Source organism: Pelodiscus sinensis, chromosome 4 (assembly GCF_049634645.1).
Source record: "Pelodiscus sinensis isolate JC-2024 chromosome 4, ASM4963464v1, whole genome shotgun sequence".
NCBI classification, from domain to species: domain Eukaryota; kingdom Metazoa; phylum Chordata; order Testudines; family Trionychidae; genus Pelodiscus; species Pelodiscus sinensis.
Genome location: NC_134714.1, coordinates 30,445,336 through 30,463,145, shown reverse-complemented (window position 1 = coordinate 30,463,145; position 17,810 = coordinate 30,445,336). Strand labels below are relative to the sequence as shown.

General features: G+C 43.2%; 1 protein-coding gene across 3 annotated transcripts in view; it reads left to right on the top strand.

Annotated features, from left to right (window-relative positions):
* Positions 1-17,810, top strand: part of RIN3 (Ras and Rab interactor 3) — a 102,172-nt gene that overhangs the window by 71,055 nt on the left and 13,307 nt on the right. For all 3 annotated transcript variants that reach the window (XM_025189929.2, XM_075926687.1, XM_075926686.1), the window contains 2 exons: positions 3,805-5,280; positions 8,254-8,562. In XM_025189929.2, the coding sequence (XP_025045714.2) occupies positions 3,805-5,280; positions 8,254-8,562 (1,785 nt within the window). The remainder of the gene's footprint in view (positions 1-3,804; positions 5,281-8,253; positions 8,563-17,810) is intronic.

Here is a 17,810-nt window from a genome sequence, read left to right as displayed (position 1 = left end):
GCTTTGTTTGAAATTCTATTGTGTCAGTGTCCACTTCCTTCAAAAATGGTGTTATATTCTCATGGGACAACAATTAGCTGTCCTGCCGCAAGCTAACTTCCCTTTTCAGGACCTGGTTATTACACAAAGGGTCAAAGAGTATAAGGTATAGAGCCCTGAAATGTGGTTTTCAAAGAGTGGATTCATCAAATAAAGAATCCCCTATAATTGGCACATCACTGAGAGGGCAGAGGAAAATCTAGCCCTTTCAGGTGCAACGGGAACTCGTGTGTTTCTGGTGAATGAGAAGGCAGCACAGACACCCATGTGGCAGCAGGCTGGGGGTGGGAAGCAGTAGGTTTATGAGTGTGCCAAAAGAGGAGCGGAGAGCAAATCATCCTATTCTTTCTGCAATGGGAGAGAATATTTATTGCCCCAGAACAGCTTCTGGGAGGCAGTTGTGTGTAGCTCTCTGTTACTGGGGAGAAAAAAAATCTTCCCCCATTCCAAGTCCAGACATTGGCACAATGCCCATCCAGGCTACTCAGCCTGGATGCTGAGTATGGGTTTTCTGTGTAGTACTTTGTGCTTGTATTTTACTGAGAAAATTATCAGCTTCCCCTTTCATGGGATGGTGGATGACGTGCCTGTCACTTCCTCGACCCACAAGATGCTGTAATTCCATACCACTGCCTAGATAAGCAAATTCCACTGTGCTGCATTTACTCACATATGGTGGGTCTAACAATTTAAAGAGAAGTGTGCCCCATTTGCTAATCTTGGAAGCACGGTATGTGACTAGGTGATGCCAAATGAATGGCTGTGAATTTGCAGTTGTTAGTTTAATTTGTTCTCAGATTGATTGCCCCCCAATAATATGTATTTGTTTATTGCAAAACAGCCATGTCCAATCCATCATCATCATCTCCCCAGGCAGGAAACCAGAATATGAAGAGACTATAGTCTCAGCCTTTCTGAGTAAGAAAATACTCTGACAGGCGTATACACCAAAATTTGTCCTAGATACCAGACCCATATTTTATGGTTTAAGTAGCAGCTTGATTCTGTTTGCAATAAGTGGTGAGAGTGCCCACAGAGATGTGTGATGTCCATAAGTTTCACTGTAAGAAACTGCTGCAGTTGCGAGGTACCGGCAGGTTTTGAGCAGCACGTGACAAATGCGAAGAAAAAGTAATAGTATGGTTAGCATTGGTGCCACTACATCATGTGTGCGAGCCCTATCATGGTTAAAGTAACCTCAGGGAAAACCAGAAGAGTTAGAAGAGGTGTGAAAGTGAGGAAAGGCAGAGGAGAACTAAGCTGCTTTCATATTTTGAAACTCAAAATGAACCCAAGAGCTAATTTAGTGATTCACTGCCAAAGTCTCCTGTCTTCCAGCCCCATCTGAAGTTTACAGGGTTATGCTGGTGTAACTGTGAGGAGGCTTTGGCCCTCAGAATTTAACACTGAGGACACAGGCATGAAAGCCTGGCTGAAGGCATAGCGTGGGCTCCTGAGAGCAGTTACAGTCAATCAGTGGGACTTCTCCTGGCAGAATGAACATTGTGCCTGATGGCAAGGCACAGGGTCATACCATGTGTACTGGCAGTGTGCAAGGAGCATCAGTTCTAGGCTTAGGGGTCCTGGCTGGGTAAAATAAGAGGTAGGATCCTCATTCTAATCTACTGTGTCTAGCAATGCTAGCCCACTGGGGACCCTAAGCAGGAATATTTCCCCCAACACATAATAAAAAGTGAAGAGGGAGTCCCCTTGGGACCTGTCACTAGCTTGGTGTCTAACTGTACTCCACCTCTGTTTCCTGACATGCCTTTGGTTAGGTGTGGGATTCCTGAGTGACTACGACTGAACAGTGGATACCCTTACAAACAAGCATCAGTTTTTTCCTTCAAGCAATAGAGAAGGGATTTGCAGTAGTTGTTGTGCATCCTGATACTTCCTACAGGGAATACAGTGAAACTTGTACTAAACAACCACAAAAGGGGCTACAAACAAGCGGTATCTTAAGTTATATGGTCTTTTCATGCAAGTGACAGGAATTCATCTCAGAGAGAAGGGGAATCCTATCCAAGGTTAAATTTGACACTAAAAATGCAGATAAGACATTTACAAACACAAACACTTCAATCCTTTTTTAATAAAATGCTACAAACACTGCAGATCGGTTTTCAGTGCATCAAAGTCATTTTCAACTGAAACAATGACCTCTCTGCGAAGCAGATGCAGATGACATTGAAATATTTTAACTGTTCTCTGGTACTTTGGTATAAAGCCTTAAAGCGATGCACAGAATTCTCCAGGCTGTTTCACTGCCATGATCTGTAGTGGTGAAGCTGGACTGAAAGCCAGGCTTTCAGTGCAAGATTCAAAGAGGGACCAGGCATTCTATGGCCACCAGGAATACCCAAAGCTATAACAGTGAATGCTAACAATGGTTTGCAGAAGGGACAGCCAATCTTCAGCTATTAGAGACTAGAGTAAAACCAAATACACAGATCAGATCCAGGGCTGCTAACAGACTTCACCAGGCCCTGGGCAAAGTGTGTGTGTGGGGCGGAGGTGGGAGGGGAGAAGTTCCATAGCCCTGGAAGGGCCAGAAGGGGTGGGGCTATTGGATCGGCTTTTCCAGACACAGCCCTTCAGAGCTGCCTGGCACACACACTACCCCAGAATCCCAGTGGTGATCTAAAGGACCTGGGGCTCTTTTAAGTAGCTGGGCCCTGGGGCAGCTGCCACCCTTGCGCCCTTTTGTCAGTGGGCCTGGAAAGATCATACCACACATGCAGGGTTCTTACAACCTTCCTCTGAAGCATCTGGTGCTGGCTGCTGGACTCTGTGGACTTGGGGCTGATTCAGTCTGACCCTATGCTCCATTCTCTGAGTCTAAGCCATGGCAAAGCAGTTGGCCATGATGGAATTAGAGTGGCAGGTGCTTTGCTCCAACTTCTACCATGCAATAGGGAAACTCAGCTCCAACATACTAGCCCTCACCCATTCCTGTCTGTTGTGTACTGGGTTGTAGATATAGATCTTGTTGTTATAGGAACTGAGTTAGGTCACTGGGGTTTGGGCTAGCCCACTAGCCCACAGCTAGTTTGGGCTTGTTCTAGTTAGTCTGTACTAGGCAATAAAATGGACACTTGCAACTACTCAAGCTCTCTGCATTGCCACTGATTTCTTCCTATACTGTGAAACTCCCCACAACATAACACTGTCATGCTCCCTCCTACTTGGTTATCAAAGGTTAACTTTCTCACAAGGGTAGCCATGCTAGTCTGTAATTTTAAAAACAAGCAAGCCTTAGGCACTTTAGAGTCTAACATATCATGTATATAGTATTGTATAGTGTATATAGTATCATGAGATTTCATGAGCAAAACTCACTTCTTCAGGTGACATGATCTTGAGTGGGGAGGGGGGAAGGAGACCCTCAGAATAAGAAGGGAGAGGGAAAGGGAGAAAAAAGGTGCCTGTCAATTGTAGTCCCAGTGCTAATGAGGCTAATTGAGTTGACTAGAAGTGTCCCATGCTTAGCATTGATGTCAATAGGTTGTTAAATGTAAGGAAAGCTGTTTTATAATAATCTTTGGATACGCTTCTGACAATTGAAGTATGAACAGTTTTTTTAGGGAAATGTCTGGTTTTTTTCTTTCCTGCATCTGAGTTTGAACCCCAAAGAGGATTGGGTCCAGAATGGATTTGAGGTCAAAGTTTACATCACACCTTTTGATACAAAGTAATTTTCCCACGTCTTGTCAGACATAACAGTCTCTCAGGATATTGTCTCATTCTAATTTTTTTTTACAGGTTTCTGGGACTCCTCTTTAAACCACAGAAGAACAGGAGAGGGGATTTCCCAGCCTGTGAAAGACTCTGCCTTAAGCCTTGCGCACACGAACAATCTAAGGTCTAGCCAGCAGTTTGCAAGTAGCACAAACCACTGTTCATGTGAAATTGAGCTGTCAATAGGAAATGACCGGCTGTGGTTTGTGAATCCTATTTTTATAGAGGAGTGCAGCAATCCTCTTCCTCCAGATGTACCTCTTCACAAGAGCTCCAGTACAAGCGCTGATCTCCGTAGTGCAACCACACCAAATCCTATGAGGACTCTTCGCCGGCCCCCTCCGCCACCTCCTCCTCATAGGCAAGTTGTGAAGCCACCTGAAAAGCTATCTAAGGATTCCATGACTGCCAGTGAAGAGGACCAGCTACTTCTTCAACAATTGGGGAAGAGCACCAAGGAAATGAAAATTGAGGGGAGTAAAGATAAGGAAGAAAAGGGAAAAGAAGCTGGCTCATCCAGCGACCCATTGTCAGCCACCTCTCAGAAATGTACTCATCCCTGCATACCTCCAAGGAGACGGCCATCTGAAAGAACTTCAGAAGAGAGCTGCGTTGGTAAGTCTGAAAAATGTGACATGCCTAAAGGGGAATGCACTCAAGAAGAACGGGATGTTTGTACAGAGAGTAATGATTCTCAGTGCAGAAATGCAGTAAAAATGCCTGTTGAGGTTCCTGAGCGAGACATATCAGAGTGCCAGGAAGCAAAGCCCAAAGCCGTAGAAAAGGAGAACTTGCCTGAGCTGTTAATAAAGCCCACTGCAATTGTAAAAGCGCCCCCCATCCCACCACCAAGAAAGAAGAGGATTTCTCAACAGTGGTCTGCTTCCAGCACCTGCAATTTGAAACAAATAAACATTGCAGAGCCAGATCCACCCAACGTACAATCTTCATCCAAGGATGGGCCACAGCCAGGAGATGATACCACCTGTCCAGACACTCAGGATGAATCAAGTGCTAGCAGTAAATCTGTTAGCTCATCTGAACTTAAAGGCTCTCACACCTCCCTGGATTGTCCAGGAAGCAATACTTTGGCTCAGACCTCTGCTTCTGAGCCTGATTCTTATTCCACAAGCAGCACAGAAGATGACATAGAGCAATTGAGTTGCCCTGCCGTTAAAAAGACACGTTCTGTGATCTTGGGTAAGGCCAAGCACAGACTCTCTTTTGTAAGCTTAACTAATGTCTTCACAGTCTTCTTATCTGCTGACAGAAAGCTGCAGAAGAAGATTGTAGAGCTGTCACAGGACAAAGACTCTTACTTTGGCAATTTGGTGCAGGACTATAAAGTGTACAGTCTAGAGATGATGGCAAAACAGAGTTCCAGCACAGAGATGCTACAAGAAATTCGAATGATGATGACCCAGCTGAAGAGTTATTTAATACAAAGCACAGAGCTGAAATCGCTCGTAGATCCATTTGTTTATTCCGAAGAACAACTAGGTAATGCTCACATTTTAATCTTTTCAGGGGGAGTGTTTCTGGAGGTTTGGGGGTGATAAGTGATATGGGAGAAAAATGTTTCCTTGGAAAATTGTTAGATGTGTGATGTGGGCTAAATGTGGGCTAAAGTTGCTCTGAGATTGGCTGTATTCAGGGGAGTAGTATTAAAACTCTGTTGACCAATTAGAACAAAATGTACGGGCTTTGAGAGTAATTCAACTAAGCAGAGTCTTCCCTAAGCATCACAAAAAGCTGTCTGCAGCTGCCAGGTCCACAGAGCAGATTTCTGTTAAAAAATTCTACTCTTTGTGGACCTCCATGTCTTGAGAAGGTCCATTCAAAGTAAGACATTAGAGTGGAGCTCTGGAAGCAAAATTTTACCCCATTGCTGACATCCGTTTCAGGTAATTAGCAGCTAACTATTTGCTTGGAAAGGCAAGGTGATGGTTTATTTTCAAAGGCAGGGCCCATGAATTTTTGCTTCATGTGCCACAACTGGTAAAAACACTGGAGCTGCATTCACAGCCCGTACGTCATAATACAGCGCACGTCTCATTTTTACCTATTTCACAGCTTCTGTTCAAGGGGAATAACCCTATTAACAATATAGTGCTTTTAATTTAAAATTCAGAGTAGCCTTTGTACCAAGAAGTGAAGTAGTTTAAAGTTTATTTGTGAGAGTAGTACAGAAATATGTAAAATCCTTTATGTCATGCAAATATCTGCAGATGCAAAATCATACACCCTATTTCTTTCCTGTGGCAAAAAGTCTCATAGGAGTAGCCATGTTAGTCTATAACTGTAAAAACAACAAGCAGTCCTGTTGAAGTCCTGCTAGCCACTCTGAGAACTTGAACATTGCTTTAAGAAGCACCTATATTGTAATGTTATCTTGGTGTTTATCATCCCTGATCTTCACATCTAGACAGGTCATGAGTCTCATTATTTAGTACCCCACGACATAGGAATTCAAATGAAGAAAAATGGGAACACCCATTCCTGTTTGCATAAGGTGTGTTATCTGATGCCATTAGTGGTGACTGACATGTCCTGCTGTCCTCTTTCTCTCTTTCTTCACAGCCTACACTTCCACAAACTTTAAGGCATTAATGCTACAAAGGCTAAAAAGTGAGGTTTGCAGGCATACTAATGAACATCAACAAATTATACTATTTTTAAAGACAAACTGAGAAGGGAATAAGCAGAGCAAAAAACCATCAGTCAAGTAAGAGGTGACTGTGGGCTTGTCTTCACTGCTAAAAACCCATGGTGTTGTTTCCTTTATTTTTTAACCTCAGAGTAATTAACCTATGTGAACTATCACAAAAACACACTGAAGACAAGACACTTTATTGTGAAGTAAATTTGATGAGGTCACCTCTAGGCAAGAATATACAGTTGAACTCCATGAGTATATCTTGTGGTAAAACTAAAGTCCCTGGTTTTCACTGTGTCTTTACCTCAAGATAACTTGAACACATTAGTTATCCTGCAGTAAAATGCACAGCTTTTTTAGAAGTGAAGACCAAACCCCTCAACTCTATGAGTTCTGGTGTATGACTACTGTCCCCATTCTCTAAATGCTGGCTCCATTATGGGTTATTCCTGTAGAGGGAGGTTTCCACTGCCTGAGTTTTCTCTCCACTGTGAGTGGCATTCATATCTAGCACCATCACCTTCAAAACAGCCATAGGCTTTAACTTAAATAGTCCACGCATTCCCTGAGTGTCATCAGTGGCTAGGATCACCCGGTGATGGCTCTAGGCCCTCAGAGCTCCACCAAAACTCCGCTGTTCCTTTGTTTGCAGGGTCCACACTAATCAATGCCTTGGAGACCGGGAGAGGTTCTGAGCAGGACCCTATTTCTTCAGACTAGTGAAAGGATGATCTGGCCTAAAGTCAGCAGATTTCTTACAGGTTAAACTTGCCCAGAGATAGCTTTACTGAGAACAGCGGGGATTTCCCTAGGAAAAGTTTTCAGACTCCGATTCCTCTCCAGACTAACCACTCATGCCCACAGATGGTCTCCCTTGTCACCTGTAATAGATTCTTTAAAACAGCTGCGTATCATGCCCATAAATGTAATTACCTGCTCTGTCTGAGCAGCTGCACTGTTCTGCAGTGCCATTGAACCATATTATTGTAGTAGGCAACAGGCATAATGCAATTTCCTATAGTTTCTCAAGCTTGCTGTCATCTGGGTGGTTTTTTTCTCTTCTGTTGAATGTTAAGCAACTCTTAGGAAATAGGCTTCATGGGCCATATATTCACAAGTGATGTAAAATGTGGTATAAATTACTGCATATCAGTAAGCTTCAGAGGGGTAGCCAAGTTAGTCTGCAACTGGAAAAACTTAAAAAACAACAAATAGTCTAGTTGCACCTTAAAGACTAACAAAACATGTAGAAGGTATCATGAGCTTTCATGGGCAAAACCCACTTCTTCAGATGATGCATATCAGTAAATTAGCATAACCTACACTGAAAGGGTGCAGAAAAGCAGAGTAAGAAAAAGCAACCAAAAGTAGTGTGGGCAAGTGGAAATCTGCTTTACTTTCCACCTCCCGTCAGTGGGTTGTCTGATAAAATGTGTGTCACACTATTGCTGCTAGTTAATGAAGTTACTCCTTTTGCTCAACTGGTAGATATTATTTTCTGGTTCAAATCCTGCCCATGGGGTATGGTTATACCTCCCCCACCAGCTTCTGCCCCTTCGGTGTGTTAATTGCCTGTAGCGCACCTACTGAATGCCAACCTGATGAAAACAACACTATTTTAGCAACTGCATTTATTTGCATCCAATAATACCTTTTAAATTTGTAACTGACAATATCTTTTAAATACCTTTGCTGCTGATGTGGCCCAGGTTTTTGAAGGTTGCACTAGGTTGGTTTAGGGTTGAAGCTGTACTATTAAGTTAATTTTTTTTCATGGATCTCATGTTTTCTTATTCCCCCGCCCCTTTCCTATGCAGAAGTGATTGTTGAATCAGCTTTGCACAAATGTGTCCTGAAACCTTTAAAAGATGCCATCGATTCCTACTTAAAGGAAATCCACAACAAAGATGGATCCTTACAGATGCTGAAGGAGAATCAGTTGGTCGTACAGAACACAACCACAACAGACCTGGGTGTCACCACCAGTGTGCCTGAAACTGTCGTGCTAGAAAAAATCCTTCACAAGTTTACACTCATGAACAAGGCATACTCCCCAGAGAAGAAGATTAGCATCCTGCTGAAATCCTGTAAACTCATCTATGACTCCATGGCTCAGGGAAACCCAGGTATAGTAGAAATATATTGAAACATTTGCTCTCTGTCCACTTCATCTCTGCTTTGCTTTTTTCATGGCTTTGATACCCAAGGAATTAAGGGTTTTGTTGCAGTTTACATGGACAGATTTTGGTTTGGAAGTTAACTTGCTGGCTACTATGTTTACCATTTTTCCTTCATAGAGGTATGTTCAGATTTAATGGTTATAAAATACTCTAAGATGCTCAGATAGAAAATGTTATAAGATGTACCCCATGAATTTCTCTCTCTTTCTGTGAATCCACCATTGCCGACAAAACTTTCGCCAATGGTGGGCCACTAGTTCACAACAATCATCTCTTCAGGTCCAATCATCTAACAATCATCTCTTCAGGTCCAAGACTATACACTTCATTGATCATCATTTCTGCTCTGCACAAGTGTCAGAGGTCCAGTTGAGAGCCTCCTCCTGGCCCTCAGGAGACTGCTGTAAGGGTTTCCAGCTCTTGGATTCCATGTATTTTAAGCCTCTGGAATCTGAATGGAGCTAGGACACTGGCAATCTTAAGGCATCTTGGCACGGTATTGGGGTACAGATCTTCTATGTGGCCTACTATCCAGTCCCTGGAAGCAGTGCTGACCTCTAAGACTTCCCCTATTGCTCTCTCTTTACTAGATCAAGAAGTACAGAGCTTTGCATGAAAATATAAACCATGCATACATTTTCATGCCTCAGTTTCCTCATCATTCCAGACCATTCCGTGGGCTGGGATCAGCGTCCTTCAGTGCCATCGAGAGTTCTTCTGTTGCACTGCATGGTTTCGATTCTGAAATAATGGAGCCTTCTCCCCACAGCTTGCCTGCTCTGACGTTGGCTGATCTGTCCCCTTCCTCTCTCCTGGCCAAACTTCCTGTGAGTCTTTCCTTCCCACCCCACCAAGTCCTTTTATGACCTCCTGTTTAGTCACCTCAGTTTCATTATCCTGCATGGGAAATTCACACTCTCCACTTCCCCACGCCTTTTCTCCCAGCAAAAGCAAACCCAATGTCCCAAAGAACTTTGTCTGAAGAGATGATTGTTGTGTACTAGCGGCCCACCATTGTCCTTGGTCTGGGAGGTACATGTTGAAAGTTTTGTTGGCAATGGTGGATACACAGAAACAGAGATAAATTAATGATACAGCTTTTTTCATAATAACAACTGCATAATAAATCATAATAGCAACCAGAATGCATAAGTTGTCCAGATAGATTTCCTAAATCATCACAAGGGTTTACATAGCCCTTCCTAAACTCCCAAAGTCCTGTCCCACAAGGCACTCAACTAAAAGTGTAAAACCAGAGAAGAGTTATCTGGGGAAAACTTCTTGGGTTTGGTCTTCCCAAAATCCTGACTGAAATGTACAGAGGAGGATCAGGCATTTGTGTGGGTGAAAAGTGTTAATATTATCTTTTACTATTTCTTGATGCTTCACTAGGCTTAGAAAACCATTACTACATTTCTCTAGTGTATCTGTCCGATCAAGATAGACTTTAACTGTAATGAAATATGTTTGGACACATTGGGATGTAATATACAGCATTGTATGTTAAGAAAATTCATTATCATATTCGTTGTAAAACCACATTTTGAATTTTGACTGACCAAAGTGTTAACCCTCAGAGCTGCATCTCTGGCATAATTTCCATGAGATTCTTGTGCATTGCTTCTAAATTATAACGCAAGCTGCAAAAAATTCTAAATTTCTGTCCCCCAGGCCATTCTGATATTTCAACATTTGTTTTTGCCTCGAAGGTCAAAAACTCACAATTTGTCATGGAATGGGAATTTTGAAAATATTTTATTCGAAAGTGTTGAAATGTTGTGTTTTGTTTTGACTAAAAATCTTAAAACAAAACATTTTGGCATTCCTGAAATTGAAGTGTTTCAGAAATTTCCAAGTGTTTTGATTTGTTGAACTGGAATTTCAAATCAGTTCAACAAAATGTTTATGCTGTTTCCCAGTTCAGCTCGCTGCCTCATGGGAACTATTGTTTCAGTGACTGACGGCCCCATACCAGACAGTCCGACAGAATTGCCCGGTCCCTGGGCAAGGTGTGGGGGGAGGAGGGCAGGCTCCATGATCTCAGAAGGGGCGGGGCCATGGGCAATAGGGGCAGAAGGGACTGGGGCAGCCAGCCTGCCATGCAGCCCCTCCCCCAGTGGCCCTCAGAGCCTCCTGAAGCATTCTGCATGGCACTCTAGCAGCAATTTAAAGGGTCTAGGCTCTAGTCTCCGCTGCTACCTAAGTAGCCCCTTTGCTCACCACTGCCCACAGGCTTGCCCTATACAGGCAGTCCCTGACTTACGCGGATCTGACTTATGTCAGATCCGCATTATGAACGGGGCTTTTCTCGCCCCGGAGGACGCGGGCGGTGGGACCGCCGAGACGTGCTGTGGTCCCGCTGCCCGCGTCCTCCGCGGCTTTGCTCCGTGCCTCCCTGGTCTGCTGGGGGGGACGCCCCCCAGCAGACCAAGGAGACACGAAGCAAAGCCGCAGAGGACGCGGACAGTGGGACCACAGCACGTCTCGGCGGTCCCACTGCCCGCGTCTCCCTAGTCTGCTGGGGGGGGGCGCAGCTAGTGCGCCCCCCCCCCCAGCAGACCAGGCTTTTCTCGCCGACGCCTGGGGCAGAGCAGCTGGGGTGCTGCTGGGTTGGTCCAGTAGCGTCGAGGAGGGGCGCTACTGGACCAACCCGGCAGCACCCCAGCTGCTCTGCCCCAGGCGTCCCCAAGTCAGCCACTGCTGAAACTGACCAGAGGCTGACTACAGGAAGCCCGGGGCAGAGCAACTCTGCCCCGGGCTTCCTGTAATCATCCGCTGATCAGTTTCAGCAGCGGCTGACTTGGGGACACCTGGGGTAGAGCTGCTGGGGTGCTGCCGGGTTGATCCCCGCAGCGCTGAAGTGCGGCGCTGCGGGTACCTACCCAGCAGCGCCCCAGCTGCTCTGTCCCAGGCATCCAGATTCAGCCGCTGTTGAAACAGAGCAGCGGCTGATTCCAGGAAGCCCATAGCAGAGCAACTCTGCCTTAGGGTTCCTGTAGTCAGCCGCTGGTCAGTTTCTGCAGCGGCTGAATCTGGACGCCAGTTCCGACTTACATACAAATTCAACTTAAGAACAAACCTACAGTCCCTATCTTGTACGTAACCTGGGGACTGCCTGTACACCCCATGGGCCAGGTTTCTGGTGGGACTATATCTCATATGATGCACCCAGATACATCTGGCTCCTATGATATGACATGCAGTAGTTCAGAGGGAACTCCACATTGCATTATAACAGATATAATCCATAGAAGTGAGTTGGGGTCTAAACTACGACTTCCATAAGATGATTGGGAAAGGCAGCTTAATGTTTTATAGAAATGATTCTAAACTGACCATTTAGGGGTTAGCTCAGCAAAACAAAATATACCAATTCGGGTCAAACCAACTTGAAACAATATATTTCATTTTGATTGTCCTAATAGCAATACAAAATGTTTTCTGACAAATTTAACTATGTGTTTTAGATTGTTCAGAGTCAGATTTAACTGTGCTGGGGATTTTCTTTATCCTTCCTGACCACCCAGAAAAGAGGAATCCAATCCCTCTCATTCTTTAGGCCAGCTTCAAGTCAGGCAGTTTTCTTCATAAAGGAAGAGTACGCTCTGTGGTCAACCTTCTTTATAATTATCTGTACTTCATTAAACTCCTTTTGCTCATCACTGAATCAATAAGTTCCCATCTCTTCCAACTGCAGAGCACGTGAAGTCCCAAGGCCAAACCATTCCCTATGCCAAAAAGACAAAAGTAAAGCTATGTCAAGAATGGTAACTGCAGAGTAATAGTAATTAATTACACTACTTGGTGTGGTTTCCCAGTTGGCTGCATTTCTTTTGTGCCAATTCAGGGATAATTTAGCTCAGAGAATCCACCTAATATTTCAAGATAAAACATAATTGTCACAAAGGTTTCGAGTTTCCATTAAAACTGGAAATAAGCCCAGAGAGGAACATGTTATCTCTCTCCAGACTTTGCAGTGGGGAATCACCGCTGTAATGAATTTGAACCAGAATTTTTAATCCAAACAACTGTGAAGTCTGGGGAAGTTCATAACCAGGTCTGGTAGCTAAAGTTCACCTCTATCTAAACCCCAAAGTCAGAGTATTTTTGTGAGGATTATGATCATTTCACAGAGCTGGAGTCAAAACCAGGACAGAATCCCTATATGGTAAGAGAGGAAAGCATAGGCTTAAGGTAGGAGGCTAGTGTATGCAACTCTGTTTTCACCATGGTGAACTCCAGTTTCTTAAGATAAGATTTCACTGTATTCATAAGTCAGTCCAGCCTGACTTTGAAGTTTCATTATGCTTTCAACATTCGTGCCCTTAATTCAAAACAGTGAACAGAATGTTGGAAATCATTAAGAAAGGGATAGATAATAAGACAGAAAATATCATATTGCCTCTATATAAATCCATAGTATTGAATAATGCGTGCAAATGTGGTTGCCTTATCTCAAAAAAGATATATTGGGATTGGAAAAGGTTCAGAAAAAGGCAACAAAAATTATTAGGCCGATGGAAACAGCTTCCATATGAGGAGAGATTAATAAGACTAGGACTTTTCAGTTTGGAAAAGAGAAAACTAAAGGAGGATATGATTGAGATCTATAAAATCATGACTGGCATAGACAAAGTAGATAAGGAAGTGCTATTTACTCTACATAGCACATGGGGCCACCAAATTAAATTAATAGGTAGAAGGTTTAAAACAAGCAAAAGGAAGTATTTCTTCATACAACGCACAATCAACCTGTGGAACTCCTTGCCAGAGGATGTTGTTAAGCCCAGGACTTTAACAGGTTCAAAAAAGAGCTCGATAAATTCATGGAGGATAGGTCCATCAATGGCTATTAGCCAGGATGGACAAGGATAGTGTTCCTATCCAACTGTTTGTCAGAAGCTGGGAATGAGCAACGGAGAATGGATCAGTTGATGATTACTTGTTCTGTTCATTCCCTCCGGGGCACCTGGCACTCTCCTTATACTTTCATAAAAATCAATAACCACCCAGGGCAGTTTCCTAATCATTCCTCAAGTTATAACCACAGAGCAGAACCACAGAGAGTTTCCAGAATTCTCATTGCTTAAAGCAAGGAAAACAAAAGTGTGAGGTGAAATATAGGGATATGTCCTGGTGAAAAATGTTGCTCAGCCGACATGCATGCAGACTTGACAGAGAACTTTAACCTGATGTCAGAAGTTGAATTTACATAATAAAAATGCATGCTAAGTTTTCTGCAGTTTAATTGCCCCAAATCCTACTTGCTATGTTTAGAATTTAAACACAAGGGAATAGATAATCATCTGGTGAAAAATTAGTAGCTTCCTAGACTTCAAAACAAGGAAGCTATAGACCCGATCACTATTTCTTGTTCTGGTTTGAAAATAGTGGAAGACAAGATCCATCTTCCTTGCCTATTTCTTCAACCATATCACCCTGTGAAGGGGCAAGCCTTTCTGCTGAAGCAACTCCTTGTAGCCTGGCATACTGTACAAGTTCTCCCCCGGTTCTCTGGCACTCCTTGCCAATGGACACTCTGGTCTTCTGGTGGTCCACCTCTTCCCATACCTCAGCCCACCAGCCCTGGATGCCTCCCAGGGCTCTCTCCTTATAAATTCACATCCTGCTATTTTGTCAAGCCTTCCCACCAGAGCCTGTCCCTCACTGGTGGCTGCTCTGTCTCCACACCCCAGCCTCCTGCCACACTTTTCTATTCACAAGAAAATCTCAAGGCCAATTCTCCCCCCGGGTTTCTTCCTTGATTCTCCACATCTCTCCCCTTGCCATAATTAAATCCAAATTTCATATTCAAAATACGTTTATTTTTAACAATTAAAAACTTACTGTCATTTAAATAACAAAGTAAACAAATCTGATTTAAATAAAACAACCCTTCAATTGAAAAATTGGATTTACCTTTACTACACTCTTTTTTCATCCTAGAAGCATAGTACATGAGAGTCATACTATTTGTACAAAGCACGAAATGCTACCGATGAGGCCTATTTAATTCACCTCATTCATCCCCACAGACAATACAGACTTGTTCCTTGAAATATATGATCCAATGTTTTGTTCAGTCAATTTTAGGTGACTCAAATGAGGAAGCATCAACCACTTCCCCTCAAGGTCTATATGAATAGACCAAACTGTTAGAAAATTGTTCCTTTATTCCTTGGACTGCCTTACATGATTGCTTTCCCCAGCTCTGGCATTTTCAGCCTTCATGTACTTGTAGACTCCATGGTCATCATCTGATTAATCTATTACACCTTCCAATATTTCTCTATGTATGAATTTCTGTAGCACTTTAATCTTTGTTCTTCCCTCACATCCTGCCTACATATCAACATCTTTCAGGCACCTGAAACTGATCACAGGGCTCTAGTTGTGGTTTCACCAGTTCCTCATAGCAAAGGACTGTCACATCTTTGTACCATAGTACCTCACTTGTTTCTGCCTCACCAGCACCCCAGATCTGTATTAAATTTCATAATTGTGCTGAGAAGAGTTTGAAGCATTTAAGGCCTGATTCTGATCTTCCAGCAGATCAGGTCCTTCATGTTTTGTTAGGGGAAAAGATTTGTGCTGGAAGAATGACACAGGGTAAAACAGAATGGGGAAGTTGCTAGTTTCTTCCAAACACACAGGGCACATGTGATGTGAACATTATCCAGCTCTTTTTCTGTGCCCAGCTGCACCAGAAGGAGGCAAGGGGTGAGGGCGGGTCTGAATATGCTAGAGGAGACTTAACCAATTTGTAGTCTCCCTCATCAGGGGGCTGGAATTGCTATTTACTTCCTACATCCAGGTACAGCCACGTGGTGACTGATCTGAGCTTCAGCCTCCTCTTTACAGCTCTTGGATCTTTGTTGTGTTTTCTGGAATGAAGCTGACATCCCATTCTGCTTAAATTCCCTACACAATGAGAGCTGGTGCCTTTGTTAACATGAAGAGCCTTTCCCCAGCCACTATTGGCTCGCCCCCTGTGAGTGAGATTTTCCATTATCCATTAGATTGTGACATTGCTTGATTTACTATTTTTAAAATATAACCATGCAAAGTAAGTGCCAGATACATGGCCTCAGCAAAGCGTGAAGAGCAGGATTGCATTAGATGCCAAAATCTGCTTCTCGGAGCCTTTTTCTGCATGGTAATGTTACAAACGCATGATTAGTATTTCCGGATTCTAAGGTCTTTCAGCGAAGGTCCATCATCTACTCAATGCTTGTACAGGTTCTAGGACAATGGCAGCCAGATGTGGCTGAAGCCTCCCAGAGCTGCCACAATGAAATATAATATTTATAATGCAGTAAAACCCAAAGGCCTCAGTTAGGACAGCCACACTGCTGCACTGAGCACTGTATACACATATATGAAGACATGGGGCTCTCCATGGTTCCTACCCTGAAAAGCTTGCAAGCTGTTTTTACCAGTGGGAGATGCAGGCAGGGGAAGGCAAAAGAATACAATTGTATATGCACATAGATAGATATACAATTTGTTCGACACAAATAGACCTAGCCATACTTAACCAACTGGTTTCTTGCCGGCATTGTAGCAGAGATGTATCTTAAAGAGGAGAGGGCAGTGGGCTGATGATCAGTTCTGTGCATGAAGGTCAGAGTAAAAAGTACAAAAATGCTTGCTCAGAAGGCTGACAAATGGCCGGAGAAGTCATGTAGGTGGAGTGGAGGAGGTAGGGAGGATGTGATAAGAGACAAGAGCAGAGGAGTAAAGAGGGGCAGAATTACCAAAGACGTGGAAAATGAAAACAAGCAGCTTGACCTTGATGTATTAAAAATGGGGAAGCCAATGGAGGAATTCAAGGAAGGCGGTGTGATCGGGTGTGTACCAATGTTCCCTCTAATTTTTTCCATCCATGTACAGAATACAGTTTTATATGCACCAAGTCATGTGCACCAATAGAAACAAAATCTAGCTGTGCTAACTAGCTGGGTGGCATTTCAGTGTTTCCTGAGTGGCTCCATAAGCGCATTGTTTATAGGGAACACTGTCTGTATAGTAATTTTGCCTTGTAGCAGACAAAGGCCTTGCAGAAGATGTTATATGAAGGTTACTATTAATGATGAACTGGAGAGTATCATCTGAGGAAGTGGGTCTGGCCCATAAGAACTCATCACCTATTAAACCATTTTGTTAGTCTTTAAAGTGCTACATAGTTTTTCCTTTTGTTTTAGCAAGATCAGACTAACTCGGCTACCTCTCCATTTCTATTTATTTTACATGGTACAATTGCTGCATTTGGGTCAAAGTGCCAATATGAACGGACTCCTCTGACCTGCAAATTAAGGCAGTGGTTTCCAAGTATTTTAGTAAGGGGGACCCACCAACTGCACTATGTCTTTTTTGCAACTTGCTCAGGGTCCACATTCATGGGGTCGATGGCCTCTGTCATCCTTTTCTGACTCCTCCTCCTTGCCCCACGAAAAGGGCATTGATCACCCTGGTACCACAACCCTAATCTCCATCTGGTAGGGGGGTCACAACCCAGCCCATGGGTCAGGCGCCTCTGCTGCAGGGTCAAAGTGAGGTGAACTCATTCTCCAATCCTCCTGCCCAGTGGACTCTGCTCTACACCTTATTCCTCGGAGAACTTTTTGTGAGACTTCATGCATGCATGTTTACAAAATGCCTCAAAAGCAATGGCTGCATGTCTGTGTGGCTCGCATAATGCAATAAAGGTACAAAGCATTATTACTATATTATGATTAGGCTTGACAGAATTTGATTTTTATCCTTCTGGATAATATCACTTGTTAATTTTTAAGACTTTTTAAAATTTTTATCTATTTAGTTTTACACAGTGGCATGAAATTATGGGAAGGTCAAACCGTAATTATTTCTTGACAGAAGATGTTGAAATTCAAAAAGTTAAAGTTTATAACCATTAAAACACAAATTGTCAACATTACATACCAAAAGATACAAAGTAATAAACTCAAACTCTTAGTTCTCAAGCAACTTTTTTCTTTCTTTTCCTCTCTGTAGATCACAGTTGTTATTGATGGAAATATTGTGTACAATCAAATCAATGTTTACTGACATTGAATCCTTCCAAGCTTAATATGATAATTATCAGGCCTGCTGGACAGAAGAGCCACTGGAGAAGTGTCTAGCTGAATGTGTTAGTGCAGAGCCCTGATTTATTTATGCAAACTTGGGCAGCA